The sequence below is a fragment of the Apium graveolens genome, chromosome 10, assembly GCF_009905375.1.
Source record: "Apium graveolens cultivar Ventura chromosome 10, ASM990537v1, whole genome shotgun sequence".
In the NCBI taxonomy this organism is placed as follows: Eukaryota; Viridiplantae; Streptophyta; class Magnoliopsida; order Apiales; family Apiaceae; genus Apium; species Apium graveolens.
This window is the reverse complement of record NC_133656.1, coordinates 165,896,071-165,912,796: the sequence shown is the minus strand read 5'-3', so window position 1 is coordinate 165,912,796 and position 16,726 is coordinate 165,896,071. Positions and strand designations below refer to the sequence as shown.

At 38.2% G+C, this 16,726-nt stretch overlaps 2 protein-coding genes across 2 annotated transcripts; both read left to right on the top strand.

The window, feature by feature from the left end:
* Positions 1–7,781: 7,781 nt before the first annotated feature.
* LOC141693927 (AT-hook motif nuclear-localized protein 15-like) lies at positions 7,782–9,768 on the top strand. The gene has a single exon (XM_074499118.1). It carries the CDS (start codon positions 8,664–8,666, stop codon positions 9,618–9,620), a length of 957 nt encoding a protein of 318 aa, XP_074355219.1. The 5' UTR covers positions 7,782–8,663; the 3' UTR covers positions 9,621–9,768.
* A 5,033-nt stretch (positions 9,769–14,801) lies between these two features.
* On the top strand, positions 14,802–15,890 carry LOC141691268 (uncharacterized). Its single transcript, XM_074496004.1, has one exon. The coding sequence runs from the start codon at positions 14,802–14,804 to the stop codon at positions 15,888–15,890; it is 1,089 nt and encodes a 362-aa protein (XP_074352105.1).
* The last annotated feature ends 836 nt before the right edge of the window (positions 15,891–16,726 follow it).

Sequence of the window (16,726 nt, the reverse complement as noted above, 5' to 3'; positions counted from 1 at the left end):
GAAGAAGATTGAAGAGCTAAGGAGTGTTAGAGCCAAAAATGCACTACCCAAAACTCTTAACATCCCATACACAGGGAGAAGAGTGCATCTAAGGCCCTACTGGCTTATGGAATTCATGGATGACAAGGGTGTGAGAAGATTCTTCAGATTAGAAGACCAATTGAGTATCTCTAGCAATGAGACTCTCTTGGAAATGCAAGAAATGTTAGATCTCTCAGAATCTGATGAATTAGAATTTCACAGACAGCTCCAGAATCAAATTGAAGAAAACAACAGAAAGCTTGGAAGAAGATCCAGACCTTCAAGAAACTAGAAAAATCTGCTCAGGCTAGAGGAGCATCTTGAACTGACTGTGAGCCAAACCTTGTATATCCTGTTTAAATTGAAGCACTCTCAGTTTTATCTACTTATCTTTAAAGATATATGTTTAGGATGTTTTGTTATCATCAAGTATCTTTTAATTTATGGCTACAATTCCAGTAGACATAAATTGGGGGAGATTGTTGTGAATATGTTGTGTACTTGATGATTACCTAAACAAAACATCTAAGTAAATTTTACTTAGTGAAATAATGTAGCACTCGACGGATAAAAATTATAGTCCCGACGGATAACTCATTTTATTCCCGACGGATGAGTAACTTATTATCCATCGAGTGAGTAGCTTATGTAATAATAAGTTTGTAGCACAGTGTTGTATGCACCTTTGTATAGAATCTGTAGTAGTATATAAGTCATGTTGACTTTAACTAGATATGCAGAATAGGTTGATTAACTGTACATAAGCAATGTCTTGTAATTCTGTATAAGTGAAATGAAGTCAAGTGCCAAAATAGCTATCAACGGATGCTTAACAAAGCTTCGACGGATGATCAAATGACTTTCAACGGATGTTTAAAATAGCAGTTGACGGATGATCAAGTAAGTCATCGACGGATGATCTGAAAGTCGACGGATGATCATATCAAGATTCAAACATCAGTTGAACAGTAAAAGCTGACACACAGCCGTCGAGTTGGATACAAACACACTGTGGAAGCCCATTAACTGGGTAATAGAGGACGAAAAGCAGCAAAGATCAAGACTGTTAGATTTTATATTTATTCAGTTCTTTTGACTTTGTAATCTTGGTAATATATAAACCAAGAGAGTAGCAAATAGAAAAACAACTAAGAGAGCTAAGAAACAAACACAGAGAAATCTTTGTAAGCACTATCTTTAGCATTTCCTGTGTTCTTAGTAGTTCTATTTTGTATAAGCAGCTGTGAGCATTTCTGCATACAGAGTCCTCTCGATATATTAAATATATCTCTGGTGGAATTGTTTAAATCCACCAGAAAGTTTTTAAAGACTTTTATTTTTAATTACTCTTGTTTTGATTCATTAAAGTTTATATTCCGCATTGTGCTAATCAAAACAAATATATCTATAATCGAGTTGAACATTTTTATTTCAAGAAAAAGTTCAAGAATTCCATTCAACCCCCCTTCTGTAATTCTTGCTATATTGTTAAGGGACTAACAAGTCCATTTCTTCAGAACTGGCAAAAGTGAGTGAGAGGGGTCCCACCTTAAATGGTGAAGGTGAGGGTGGGAAGCCAAGGGGAGCCCTTGATGCAAGAACAGGGAGATCATGAGAGAAATGCAGGTACAGGAGAAATAAGGGTGGATATCATTGTTAGTGAGTCAATGAATGTCAATGAAGCAAACAGAGAGGAACTATCTCAGCATAGTCAAGCTGTTATAGATTCCAACTCTTTGGATGCTGATATATTTACTCATCATGTTCTAGCATATCAACTTTTGGCTGGATAGGGCAATGAAAATGCAGAAAGAATGCTAAATTTGGTGCACACCACTCAATCCATGCAAAGAGCAAAGGATGTCATCACATCTATGCCTTCTACAGCTGGTGATGACATAGATTATAAAGCTGGTGGGTCAGGAGAATTCTTTGGTGATGAGGGTGATGATAGTGAAGAGGAGTCACTGGACACAGGGGGAGAAGTAGGCCCTAGTTTCAGATCTGGTATGCCATCTTGGGCATTTTCAAAGAAATGTGATGAACATTATTTCAAGACCACCCTCATACAACTCATCAGTCAGACACGTTCTGCTCTTCAATCAACAACAAATGCCAGCACCAAGAAGCTCCTACAAGCACACCTTGTTTCTCTTCAGTTACAACAAATCCAAGGCTTTCAACACAGTCAGAATGTCAAATATATCAAAAATGAGGTTGATCAAATGAAGAAGGACAATTTCTAAAAGATTGGATGCTAAACTTTCAGAAGCAACAATGATTGATATTAAGAGACAACTAAGGAAGAACTCTGATCTTGCTACTCAAGTGGATTTCTTGGATAAAAGGATGACTGCTATGGAAGCTTCTCTAACAGCTATTCATCTACATCAAGCACAACAAACAGACTTGCTTCAAAAGCTAGTGGCAGCACAAACCTCTTTTTCTACTCTACTTACTGATAACAAAAAGGGGGAGAAAGAAAGCACTATTGTCCCAATAAGTCAAGAGGGATCAAGGAGTGAGGGGGGGCAGAAAGTGCTAAACATCCAAGTCAGCAAAGTAATTGTGCCAACAATTGCTTTCACAAAGCCACCATCTATGGACAGCATTGACATCATAAATCTGGCAGCAGCAAAATTAAACACAGATGAAAATTTGCTAAAGATTGATGTAGCAGCACCTGAGAAGGAGTTAAAAGAAAAATGGAGGAAAATAGATGCATAAATTCAACAAAAAATTGGACCAACTCAGAAGCCAGACAAAACATTCATTCATCACTCTCAATTCAAGAATATTTTTGTGAATGAAATGAGTATGAATTATCTGGAAAAAGGCCAAACATCTTGCATTAAACCTTCAAAAGCAGATCTGATCATGAAGCCTTAAAGGACTACTCAAAGTTCTCAGACAAAAATCCTATGGATATTGTGTATGAGACACCTAGGCCAGATGAGAAGAAGCTGTTGGCTAGGTCAATTACATTTTACAAAGATCCAGCAGATTCAGCACTCAAAAGAAGATTAACCAAGATTTACAGAAATGGTAAGGAAATTTGTGTGATGGCTGGACACCCTATGTTTGTGGAAGCTAAAAAGGAAGATAAGGAAAAAATAAGGCAATAAAAGAAGCAAGCTGCTCTGGATGCTAAGAAGCTCAAACAAAAGAAGAAGCAAGCTGCTATCTTAGCCAAACTTCAAGCTGTAAAGACCACAACTGAGATTTCTGCACAACCATCTGTAATTGCTGAACCTCAAGATCAAAAAGTACAAGATAAACCACAACAGAAAAGAAGATTCAGATACAAGCTCCACTCCAAAAGAAAATTGGACTTCAGTGATGATGAAATGGAAGACTATATTCCCAAAAAACCTACAACTTCAACTTAGACAACAAAACCCTCAGTGGTATTTGATGAATATAAGGTGGTGGATCCAACTAGGAACATTCATGATGAGCCCATTATTTCTAAGGATGAGTCAGTAGACTGGGATAATTTGCCAATTCCTGAGCTAAATTTTCCTATTTTCAACAAGCCAAAGAAGACAAAGACTAGAGCAAACAAGAAAGTGAAGCCTGTGACTCTCAGATCCAAGACCCTAACCAAAACTCAATCTACAGTCAACAAGGGAGATTTGTCATACATCTGTGACATCAAGGAGTTCTCTGACATAAACCTCTACTTAGATGAATTGGAAGAAGTAAGAGGAATTGATGCTCACAGACATCTTCCTGAAAGGCTGGTGTTTAAATATAAGGGAGGAAAAGAGATAACATGGCCACTTCACAAGATTCTTCTAGAAAGCCAAGCTATTCTAATAAAGATCTACTCATCTTTCAAAAAGAACTTTGGATACAATATGACTGAAAGGAGATTAGTTCTAAAGAAGATTGAGGAGCTGAGGAGTAATAGAACCAAAGATGCACTACCAAAAACTCTGTCAATTCCCTTCACAGGAAAGAGAGTGCATTTGAGGCCCTATTGGCTGATGGAATTTAGGGATGAAAAGGGAGTAAGAAGATTCTTTAGATTGGAGGACCAGTTGAGTATCTCTAGCAATAAGACTCTATTGGAAATGCAAGAAATGCTAGATCTCTCAGAAGCTAATGAACTTGAGTTCCACAGACAACTCCAAAATCAGATAGAAGAGAACAACATGAGGCTTGGGAAGAAATCCAGATAATCAAGGAAATAGGCTTACCTGCTCAGACTAGAGGAGCACCTTGATAATGATTGTGAGTAACTTCTTTGTATACTTTGCTTTATTCAATTTTCAATAAGAATTGTAGCACTTATCAGTTTTATCTACTATTTTCAATATGTATATTTTTGGGTGTTTTTTTATCATCAAGTTTCACTTAATTTATGGCTACAATTCCAGTAGACATAAATTGGGGGAGATTGTTAGAAATATGTTGTGTACTTGATGATTAAATTAACAAAACACCTTAATAGATTTAACTTAGTAAATTTTGTAGCACTCGACGGATGATCTAGTATAGTCCCGACGGCTGAACCTTATAGTCCCGACGGATGACTAATTGACATCCATCGAGTGAGTAGTTTATGTAATAAATAAGTATTGTAGCACATTTCTGCAAACAACTTTGTGTAGATTCTGTAGGAGCATATGAGTCATGTTGACTCCTAGTGGATATGCAGAATAAGTTGATTAATTGTAAATAAGTGATGTCTTGTAATTCTGTGTAAGTGAAATGGAGTCAAGTGACAAAATAGCTACCCGACAGATGATCAACAAAGCTACCCGACGGATGATCAACAAAGCTACCCAACGGATGACAAGCATGTACCCGACGGATGATCAAATTCAAATATATGTTGACAGTGACAACACAGTCACGTGCGTTGGGTGTTTGTAAAAGGAATGTGGCAGCCTGTTAAGTAGGGATTTGAGAACAAAGAAGCATTACAATTTCCATGCTATTATGAAGATATTCAAAGATGCTGGAATAGAGTAGTGAAACAACATGGAGTTAGACTAGATATGTTTTGTTTTATTATCTTGTCTTATTATCATGTAAACTTGGTGATATATAAACCAAGTATAGCTAGTAGAACAATTAACTAAGCACACACATTTTCCGAGAAACATTTTCAAGTTGTATTCTGTAGTATTTCTCTGTAAGTTTAGTTGTTCTACTTATAAGCAGCTGTGAGCCATTCGAGGTTCACAGGGTTCTCATTCGATATCTCTTTGGTGGATACTTTCAAATCCACCAGAAAGTTTTAAAAGCTTGTATTTTTATTACTTTTGTGTTTTGATTCATATAAATCATTTATTCCGCACTCTGCAAATTAAACACTATATATATTATCAAGTAAGAACTATTTTAAAATCTTGAAAAAGAAGCCATAATTACATTCAACCCCCCTTCTGTAATTCTTGTTGTATTGTTAGGGAATAACATGATTTTCGACTTGTTTGAGTCCGAATGATTTCATATTCTTGATAATGATAAAATGAACTTGATCAACTTTTCCTACTTCCAACATAAAGGTTTTCCAAAGAATTCTTGATGGATTGGATAGAGACGTAAGAGACTAGTGGGACTAGTCCAGTCACATAAGAGGTTAGCGGGGCTAGTCTAATAAAAGGCTGAAATAATGTCATAGGTACCATAACGACCAGATGGAGGTCGGTACGTGATGATCACCCGTATTATATTTAATAGATGGATATTGCAATCAAGGGTTCCTTTATATTTTATAAAAGAGAAAATTAATATAAACTTTAAAGCAGTTGTTCCTTTTATTGAAATGAAATGATTTGTATCTTCGTTATAGTTATGAGACTTGCGAATCCTGTCAACTTAATTAGTTGTTGAATCTCGAAGCTTGATTAATAGCTTCTTTTATTTGAGGAACTCTTTTATAATCATGCTAATGATTTGTGATGAATGTCGGCTTTCACCCCACCCTGAGCCTTGATTCTTGAAAACCCAAACCTTTTTCATAACTTTTACTTAGCCAAATTTATATAGCTGCCACCTAGATAATGAATGTAGAATGCCTCAGATATTGATATTGTGATATAGAACTGTTATATAGTTACTTGCTGAGCTTCTTTGCTCATTTATTTGCTTTGATCTAACCATGGCAGTTAAGCAAGAAGATGGCCAGACTTGGGCGCACCGCTCGCAAGAGTGTTCCTGGCGGTCCCTACCGTGTCGTAAGTTTCCAGATGTCAGAGCATGTAGCAGTGTGTGTGAGCAAGCGTAATAGTTGGAAGGAATGTATATATTGGATCAGATACAGTGGGTTATCTGTCGGTTCCATGTCGGAATCGAATGAATTTGAATTTATTAATATTTTGGGTTGTATTATATTTATCCTGGTTAGTAGTTGTAATCTTGTCTCAAACTTAATTCTTTTTAGATCCTGTTATTATTATCGGGGTTTATTATATTTGTTGTTATTATATTAGTTTTATGGTGTGTGGGTCCTCATTTCCTAACCCCGAGATTGAGGGCGTCACACGCCTCATTCACTATGGTTGTTGTAATCTCACGTTGTGATGGTTGTTGCAAACCTTCATGTAATTTTTTTTACCAATCGTCATTGTAACTTCTCGTCGTAAGCGACTCCGATATAGGGTTAGTCCTATAAAGGGGCCACCCGGATTTCCGGAAACGCGTCTCCGGAACTCGTCATTCTTCTTCTTTTTCGATCCATTTTCTCGAAAATCCGATAAAATATCTATGACAATTTCATAACATATATATATATATTACTACTTCTAAATTTAGAAGTCTTTTCCCAACCGAGTTAAGTCTCAGTCCATACTTCTAAATTCAGTCCATTTATATATATCCCAATTATTTTCACGTTTCACAGTCTCATAGGTCACGACTCATTATCAGTTCTTTAAAATTAGGAAGCTTTCTTGTTGGAGCTAAAGTACCAACATATTTTTTATTTCAAAAAAAATTCAATTTATAATTTGTTTTTGAAATTGGTGTATTATGTTGGAACTCATAACTTTTAATATTATTAAATTATTATTCTACTTGTATTTTAAGATATTTCAGAATTGTTGATATGAAGTAACTTTTATATTAAATTACTTTAAAAATTTATATACATAAATGGAGTTTATATCAGATTCGAAATTTTTGATCCGAACGGATTGAACCTGAATCGGCCTACCTAATTCATACAAAAATTCCGAAATCGATTCGATTCGATTCGAATCCAAATAAATAAATATAAATTTAGGTTGATTCGATTCTAATTCCTGAACTCTTGAGGGTCTAATTATGCTTGTATAAATTCAATGCTTCCAAACCAAACCGATATATTTTAATTTCTATGAAAATAATCCACGCGTTTCAAAATATGAATGACCCATTTTATTCATGTATTTTATTCGGTAAAAACATTTATAAGTAATATATTTTCAACCTTTTTGAAGTTAAACAAGATTTAAAAGCTAATATTTCACAAATACATTTGCAGGGACTGAAATATGCTTACTATAGAACAAAATTGACCCAAATGTTACGAAATAATGAATTTATTTTTATGGTAACAAAAATTTGAAAAATAAGAGGGGCCAGCCAAAACAGGGGGAAGCCAGCCAGCGAAGGCTAGTAAACCCGTAAAAGCAAACCCACAAAGCTGCAAAACCGCCATAGGTTTGAGTTTTGACTAGTTTGTAAATGACATACACACGCAAATACTACTACATACACATACTCACTCGCGGCTAAGCTACATATTTTATCTATCGGACGCCAGGTGATAAAAAGTCCTTTAAAACGTACACCAAAGCCACAGTAACGTACATAAATTATACATCCAACCAAAAATAAAAGCAGACTAACTTCTGATGAATAAAAAGACACTATTCTAGGATTTTCATCTATGTAATGTAATAAACCCCCCTGATGTCAACCAAACTCCCCCGTACTAACTGACTCAGTTTCTAAATCTTGTACATTTTTACCTTCTTCTACACTCTTCTACACCACCTTTTTTATCCTTTACACACATTTACATACATGGCACTAAGTTCCATGTAAGTTTGTTTGACTAGAGCAATAAAAAGGACTTGACACTATTTACACTATTTTCTTTGGTGGGTGTAACTTTTTTTTTTCTCATTTGGGCTTTTGTTTTTTTTGTGTAAAAATGTGAAATATTTGGATCGGGTTTTGATTTTTGAGGGCCGGTCAAGATTAGGGTTTTGTCAAGATTAGGGTTTTGTCAAGATTTTGGTAAAATCTATATCGAAATCTGTTGGATTTGGGGGAGGGATTTTTATTTATTTGGATTTAGATGTTTTTTACTTTATTAAGTATAGAAAACAGACAAAAGGCCAAAGGGATGCAGAGATAAGGATAATTTTAAGGTCCTATTTATGTACAAAAGTTGTCTTGTCTCTTCGTAGCAGAGAAAGTATAGCTGCACTAGCACCAGTCTAGCATAGCCTACTCAAATATTTGCATTTATTGCTGCTGTAAGACTTTGGGTTTGTCAAAGATAAAGTGGATTCCAGAGAGAGATAGAGAGACAGATTTTAAATTTTAGAGATTTAGGAGAAATTAGAGAGAAATAGAGGAGAGAGATTTTGGGGGGAGAGGTAAGAGAGAGAGATTTTGGAGAGAGAGTGAGATACTTAATGGCTAACAGGTGGTGGACAGGGAACCTGGCGATGAACCCGATGTGTGAAGATGAAGGAGATAAAAGTGGACTGAATAGGCTTGGACCCAGAAGAGAAGATCAAGAATTGATGGAGAACACAGCTACAAACAGTGGTGGGAGCAATCCTAAAACCAATACTCTAAAACAAGAAAGTGATGATGAGAGGAAACAAGAGCATGAGGAGCATCAAAACATGGATGAGATGGGTAATATTAGTGGTGCTCTTGTCATTTCTGATCTTGGTAGCTCTGGTAGTCGTCGTCCTCGAGGAAGGCCTCCGGGTTCGAAAAACAAGCCTAAGCCTCCTGTCGTTATAACTAAAGATAGCCCTAATGCTTTAAGAAGTCACGTTTTGGAAATTAGTAATGGAAGTGATGTTGCTGAGTGTATTGCTAACTTTGCGCATCGCCGCCTTGTTGGTGTTTCTGTGCTTAGTGGTAGTGGTATTGTTAATAATGTGACTCTTCGTCAACCAGCTGCTCCTGGTGGTGTTATTACTCTACAGGGAAGATTTGAGATCTTGTCGCTTTCGGGTGCTTATTTGCCTGCTCCATCACCGCCTCAGGCGAATGGATTGACTGTTTATTTAGCTGGTGGTCAGGGGCAGGTTGTTGGTGGGACTGTTGTGGGCGCATTGGTTGCGTCGGGTCCGGTTATGGTTATTGCTGCTACGTTTATGAAGACAACTTATGAGCGTTTGCCTATTGAAGAGGAGGCGCCAGTTGTTGGTGAAGGTGGAATGCAAGCGGGGAATGTTGGACAAAGTGGCGGCGGTGGTGGTAATTCAGCTCAGTCTCATGGTATGGCTAGTGATCAGGATGCTCCAGCAGCACCCGTGCCTATGTACAGCTTACCCCCTAATATGTTACCAAATGGGCAGATGCATCATGATGTGTTTTGGACACCACCACCGCGTCCACCGCCTTCTTACTAGGTAGAATCAATGAGTTTATTTCACAACTGATTAGGATATTGTTTGAACATCTTGTACTTTAGAAACTGATTATGAGGTAGATGTAACCTTTTGCAATGGTTGTGGATTGCATTTTCTGTCATAGGTCTTTCAGTTATGTGTTTCTTTAGCTTATGTGACTTGGTACATTTTATTTAATCTTTGATTTCTTTAATGAGCTATTAGTTGTTGCATTGCAAGTAGCAGACGCTGATTTAATTAAATCAATCGTAATCGAATCGATCATCTGAGCTGGGGAGGCTTAATGACCATTTGATGGTAAGCATGTACATTCTTTGGATTCTTTATTTGTGTCTTGCCTTCCTTTTATTTGCTGTTGTATTTTCTGTATAATAATGATACTTCATTATGCATGCATTATGATTATAATGAATATACCCTTCCTATATTATTTGGGTCTGATAGTGAGGCTAAGAAAGAGAAAGGCAAGCTAATCCTAGTGCTAGATTCATCTGTATTTTCGTGAATTCAGCCTTACAGCTTCAAGTTGGTTGAAAATAGGGTAGATTGAGATTGTGTGCTATTGTGTCACATTATTGTGTTTTTTGTCATATGGTTGGTTCCTAAAATAGTGATTCACTTTGACTTGGTTTGTTAACAACTCATTTGTGGCTGGTGACTGGGGTATCAAGTGTTGTGAGTTAGATGGAGGGGCCATTGATGCCAAATTAAGGTGACAAGTTGTAGGGGATTGTGTGTGATGAGTCATAGTTCTATATACGACATTGATTGCAGTCTTAATTAAATGTTCATATCATCTACTGTTGATATAGTATGTTCATGGATTCAAATGTTGAAATTGAAATTTTTCAGCAAATCAACAAATCAGATTGAACAAGGGGTTTATAGTCTATTATTACAGCTCTTCTAGAACACATAACTAGTCTCTTCAAACAGCATCTGTTCCTCTCTTGTATAATGCACCTGTTTAACTAGTTTATCATTTCATCTTATTCAAATGATCTCGTCTCAAAATTAGTCATTGCTCATATAAGGTTAGGCACATACTCACATACTCACCTTATGCTAGTTAGAGTCTGCGGCCATGTATTGCTACCTTAGTCGATGGTAATAAACTTGGGCAGTTATTAGGATGCTTGATTCTTGGAAAACTTTTATCCTTGTTAGCAATATTAGTACATCTATATCAACTTCCTTTACCATTTGATATTGTTAGGAAAAATATTTGTAAGCTATCTTATTTAGGCAGTGCTCTGGAAAAGTTTTTTGTTTTTTGAATGCGAGCAGTGTTTTTGCTGCATTAAGGCCAGGCTAATATTCGCTCATACGTTAAAGAGGGTCAAACCTTAGATCATGCGATGACTACATATGCTAAGATAATAAAATGCATGAATTCCATTCATTCTACAATCAGGATGAGTAATATAGTAGTGTTTGGTTGCACATCTACATTATTTGTGTTCATCATGCATGCAACCAATAAGTATTGTCCTCAGTGTAAAGATGATATTTGATTCTCTTCTTCATTTCATGTGAAAGAAGCAGAAGCGCAGCTGCAGCAGGACAGTACTTGGTTATCTTATTTTGCATTGTGTACTTGTTTATGCTTCATATTATTTTCCTGGAAAGTGCTCAAACTTCCAAGGAAAACTCTATATCTCGACAGACTTGAGTCATTTTTTGCTCACAAGGTACACTGCCAGTATCATGTTGGTCTGTCTAGTTCATGTACCTTGTGGTTGGGGTGTAACTATTTACTGTAGTTCCTTACAGATTACTGGTCTAGTTAAGCTGAACAGTGGCGCCATAGTTGGTGCTGCATGTTCTTGTCTCTTGGTGATTTCTACTAGTGGGGAAATGCCAAGGGTATCAAATTGGTTCCCAAAAAATCTTGTCTAATTTTTATTGGTTAATTAAAAATGGACCCCCCTCAATTACATCAAAAACACCTATAAAATCATTCCATAATGACACATAAGTCATGACACATCATTTTGTAACAATTTTTTGTGTCATTTTTTGTGTCTCTAACATTACTCTTTAACTATATATATGTATTAAATTTTTTGGGGGAATATTGTTTTTAAGTCAAAAATATTACGAGCTACTTGTTTGTGAAATCACATTCAAACTCTATACCGCTTATACTTGTTTGGGTTCGATTTAGAAGCGATTTACATTGCTAGATTAAAATAAAATCTGGAAATGAAAATGGTTCGGATTCGCCTGGGTATACAGGTAATTATGTACTACTCCTCTAGTCAGGTCCCTCAATACGTATTTTAAGGTTCCTTTAAATATAGTTTTGTAAATAATATTTTATTTTTTTCATTTGAAAAATTTTGTTGTTTAAAGTTTAAAACCGAAAAAGAAAAATTTAAAAATAAATTGTGAAAAAATATTTTATATTTATCATAAAATGTGTATCGAGTATTGAAAAAAAATATATACAATTTAATGGAATGGAGAGAGTATTCTATTCATGAATACAAAATTATTTTGCAACTAAAATATTTAGGGTCTAAAAACGAACACATTAGATTGAGATTATGAAGGGACATTCTTCCAGCCCCATACGACTCTAAAGTCTGATCCGGTATCCATTCCGAATGCTGGACTTGTTCTCCGGGACAGGATGGAATGGAAATGAGAAGTTTTATAAGTTAAGCCACCCAGAGATTAGTATGTACTCATTTTCCTCTTTTTCTACTTCCATACATTTCTATGTGAAAGAATTTGAGTCTCAACCTTTTGGGGTCAGTGTGATATATAAATTGCAACTTGCAAGTGCTTTCGGCTCCCGCAATTCTAATTGATGCATTTTCAAACCTCAAAGCACTTCTCTTTTGGTAACTAACTTCTCTGGCGTGGGTGCGTTTAATCTTTTATGGCAGTTGGCCGAAATGCTGCTCCTTTTGTATTGCAACTGTTTTGTGTTAATACATACTCTATTTTCTAAATTTAATCGGTTGTATAAGACTGAATTTTGATTTGGTCTGTATTCCTTACGGCATACATAAAGCTTCGTCTGGACTACTCTGTCCTCTTGAAATTTTAGGTGATTTTTATTCTATCATAGTATTGGTCTATTGGAACAACTACATTCCCACAATTTATTAGGAATATGAAAGTAAATTTGTGTTATAAAAACAATTTTTTGAAAGAGGAGTGTTAGAACTTTGACATAAAAATGATTGGTGATAGCCTATAATAATACAGACCCAATAATAGGGGCCCAATAGCAAGAGTCCAAGAAGTACTCAGCTTTAACTTGGAAGGGCCCAGTACACGTGGCAACATCACCACCGACCAGCTACCCGGGATCCAGAACGTTCCTACGGTCCGGATCTGGTAGTACTCTAACGCATCCCAAACGTCCAGATGCTCTACAGTCCAAAAGGCAAACCTAGGGGTGTACACGGTTTGACCAAAAAAACCAATCCAAACCGAACCGACCCTATTTCGGCCGAATCAACCCGATTTTTTTCAACCCGATATATAGTTGGGTTGAAAAATGTCAACCCGATTTAATTGGGTTGGATATGGTTTTCGATAATTTTAAACCAATCCAACCCAACCCGATTAAAATATATATGTACATGTTAATAAGTTAATCCAAAATTATATTTAGGCCATTTACATAGATCCATATATCTCTAACTCTAAATGTAACTTATAACCTCCGTGTTCATAGTTCATTTCGTAACAACAATAGATGTTTGATTAGTGTTATATTTTTTGCATTTATGATTCATTCCAATATTTAAAGCGTAAGCAATATTATTAGTAATTTTGATGTCGAAAATTAGATGCTTAAGACTATTTAATATGGAGGATTGTAATATTGTTTTGCACTATTTTTAAGTGTTTTAAACTTTGAAACCTTATGTTTTATTATAATTTTTTATATTAATTTTGTATATTTTATAAACCGATCAAACCGATCCAAACCGAACCAAACCGAAGTATACAAATTGGTTTGGGTTACAAATTTAAACGGTTTGGGCTGGGTTGAAATTTTGAAAACCCGAACTAATTGGGTTGGGTTGCTAAATTCTCCTAACCCGCCCAATCCGATCCGTGTACACCCCTAGGCAAACCTACGGTCCAGATTAAAAGGTACAAACCCATAAACTCTAGTAGGAGGCCTATAAAAGGTAGAACAAAAGGAAGGTTACAGGTTACAATCTCACATACTCTCTCTCTCTCACCTATACATACATACACACACGCATACACCATAAAATATATCGCATAGTCCCCGTTTTGCCCTTCCTCTCCTTAAAACCCTTTCTCATTCTCACGCCGGAGGTGCCGCGAGGACGCCACCCCCCTCCGGTTCTGTTTTGTAGGTTCCCACCCTACAGCTACACCGCACGCCGCCGCCATTTCCGCCCAAAAGGAGTTTGAGTCCGGGCCCGGAAAGGAGAAGACCCCGTGGTGATCTGGGATTATCATTGGCGCTAGGAGGGGCGAACCTCCGTCCAGTGGTATTCTTATCCGCAACTTCTACCCTACCCAACAGCTTGGAATACCATCCCCCAGTAAGAACGCCACTCCCAATCTCTTAGATCTATTTTTTACAAATTATATTACTGTGAGTTTGTGGTACTGTTGAATAACCATGACTACTAGAAAGAGCAAAGCGGCCGTTTCGACTTCTTTTCTTCCACCTCCCCCCAACCCAGGGATGGAGATATGGAAGACCTGGACGAAGGGCCCCCCATAACCCAGACTCCATCTCAAAATCTCCAACCAGGAAACCAGAGAACAGTTATCGAAAAAGCTGCCCAGAAGCACACTGGGACCGCCGCCAATCCATGGGGAAGCATGACCCCGGAACAGATACAGGTGGCGATGGACCTGTGGAAGGAAAGACATGATGCCGAACCTGAGACCCGCCCAGGGGATCAGCGAGAAAGGTCCGGTGAACGGTCCGGAGAATCCCGGGGATCCGTCTTTGACCGTATTGCAAAGAATTTAAAGAAACCACTGGAGGATGCCAGAGATGAAATAAAGAGGGTTGCCCTCCGTGAGAGAATCTGAAAAGAAGAGGAGGCCAAAGCCCAAGAAGCAATTGAAAAGAGAGTTCGGGAAGAAGAAGCCAAGCTAAAAAGAAAGGCACACCAGATTCATGTTTCTTCAGACTCGGAGCCAGAAAAGGAATCCAAGCAAGAACAAATGGCCCGGATCCTCCGGGACCTTAAAAGAAAAGTGGAAGGCGATATGGAAGTAGGAGCGGCGGCCACCCCGTTCACCAAGAAGTTGGAATCTACCCCAAGGGAATCAGGGCTGAAGCACTTCAATTTTGACTATTTTGATGGATTAGCTGATCCCGAGGAGCATCTGAACTATTTCGAGCAAATATCTAATATTTACGATTACAGTGACCTAATTAGATGCCGATTCTTCGCATCAACATTGAAGGGGGGTGCTCAGAAATGGTTTAGCTGCATTCCATCCCGGAGTGTGGACTCTTGGAAAGACTTTCGCGAGATATTTTTGAAAAGATTCAGGGCCAACCGGATGAACGAGCTGCAGATGTGTCATCTAGAAACAATCCAACAAAGAAGCAAGGAGTCCCTCCCGGAATTCATCAAAAGATTCCAGGAAGTAGTTAACCAACTCTCCAACTTAGAAGAAAAGGAGGCAGTGAACATTTTTCGAAGAAACTTGCACCCGATATCCTGTGAAGGCTATGTTAAAGACTTGATTCATAGAGAGCCCCAGAGCCTAGCATCAGCATACGCATTGGCATCAAAGTTCATAAAAGAAAATGATTTTTTCAAGTCAATGAAGATGAATAGAAGAATGCATGATGATGATGAATCTCCAGAGCGATGCTCGTCGTCCCGGAGAGATAAAAGATACAAGCTTGACAAGCAAGCCAACTACATTCAGCAGTCTCGGGGAACCCCACCCCGGGATACATACCCCGAATCAAGAAAGAATGAAAGGAAACCCAAGACCAAGAAAGAACCCAAGCCGGAACCGGAGTGGACACCCCTCAATAGGCCCCGGGCTGACATTTTGCGCGAAGTCAAGGGCAAGCCGTTTTATTATCCGCCAAAACCCTTGCTGGCGCCTCCCGAAAATAGGGCCCGGGACAAGCATTGTGGCTATCACGAGGATCATGGCCATACCACTGAAAACTGTTTCTCCCTCAAGATGTTCATAGAAGACCAGATCAAGAAAGGAAACATGAACCAGTATCTTCAAAGGGGGTCAAATGACAAAGACAGAGCCCGAGAAGAGGCAAAAATGTGGTGAAAGTTGTTTTCGGAGGCACAGCCTCTCCACCGCAGAGCCCAGACCAGGAGAATGATGTGATGATGATCCAGACTCTGGATGACGAGCCGATCTGCTTCTCTTATTCTGATTATGAGGGGCTCGATCCGGATCACAACTTGGCATTGGTGGTGACCCTTGATGTCGCAAACAACGAGGTAAAAAGAATTCTAGTTGACAATGGTTCATCTGCTAACATTATATTCGAGCACACACTTAACAGGATGGAGCTCGGCCACCTCCGAATGGACCCCTGTCTTGAAGATCCCTTGTACGGATTTGGGAACACGATGATTCCAATCCGGGGCATCATTTATCTCCCCATCATCCTTGGAACCGCACCCCGACAGGTCTCTCATATGATGAAATTCTATGTGATAAGCGCAACCTCCTCATACAACATGATCCTTGGAAGGCCCGCTATCACCAAGCTCAGGGCAATCCCCTCAACTATTCACTTAAAACTCAAATTCCCCACCCCGGGAGGCGTTGGAGAATTGAAAGGAGACAGGGAAATGGCAGGGAGATGCTATGGTCAAGCACTTGTCATGGCAGAAACGGAACCGGAAAACCGGAAGAAGATAATGTCCCTACCCAAGGGACAAAGCAGAAAGAAGCATCGAGAACACCTTAGTAAAAGGGCCCGCCTAGATGTGAATATGATTGAAGACTCCGGATACAACGTAACTAACGCTGATGCCCGGATTCAGAAATTTGTAGAGAGCAAAGAGAAGACGAAGGTAGAACCTGCCCAACAGACAATCGAAGTAGATTTGGAACCCGGGAACCCCACCCGGAAAATCAAAATCGGCAAAGGC

Excerpts from the sequence above, each read along its gene's own strand:
- LOC141693927 (XM_074499118.1), top strand. The coding sequence starts at position 8,664 with ATGGCTAACAGGTGGTGGACAGGGAACCTGGCGATGAACCCGATGTGT.
- LOC141691268 (XM_074496004.1), top strand. The coding sequence starts at position 14,802 with ATGGCCCGGATCCTCCGGGACCTTAAAAGAAAAGTGGAAGGCGATATG.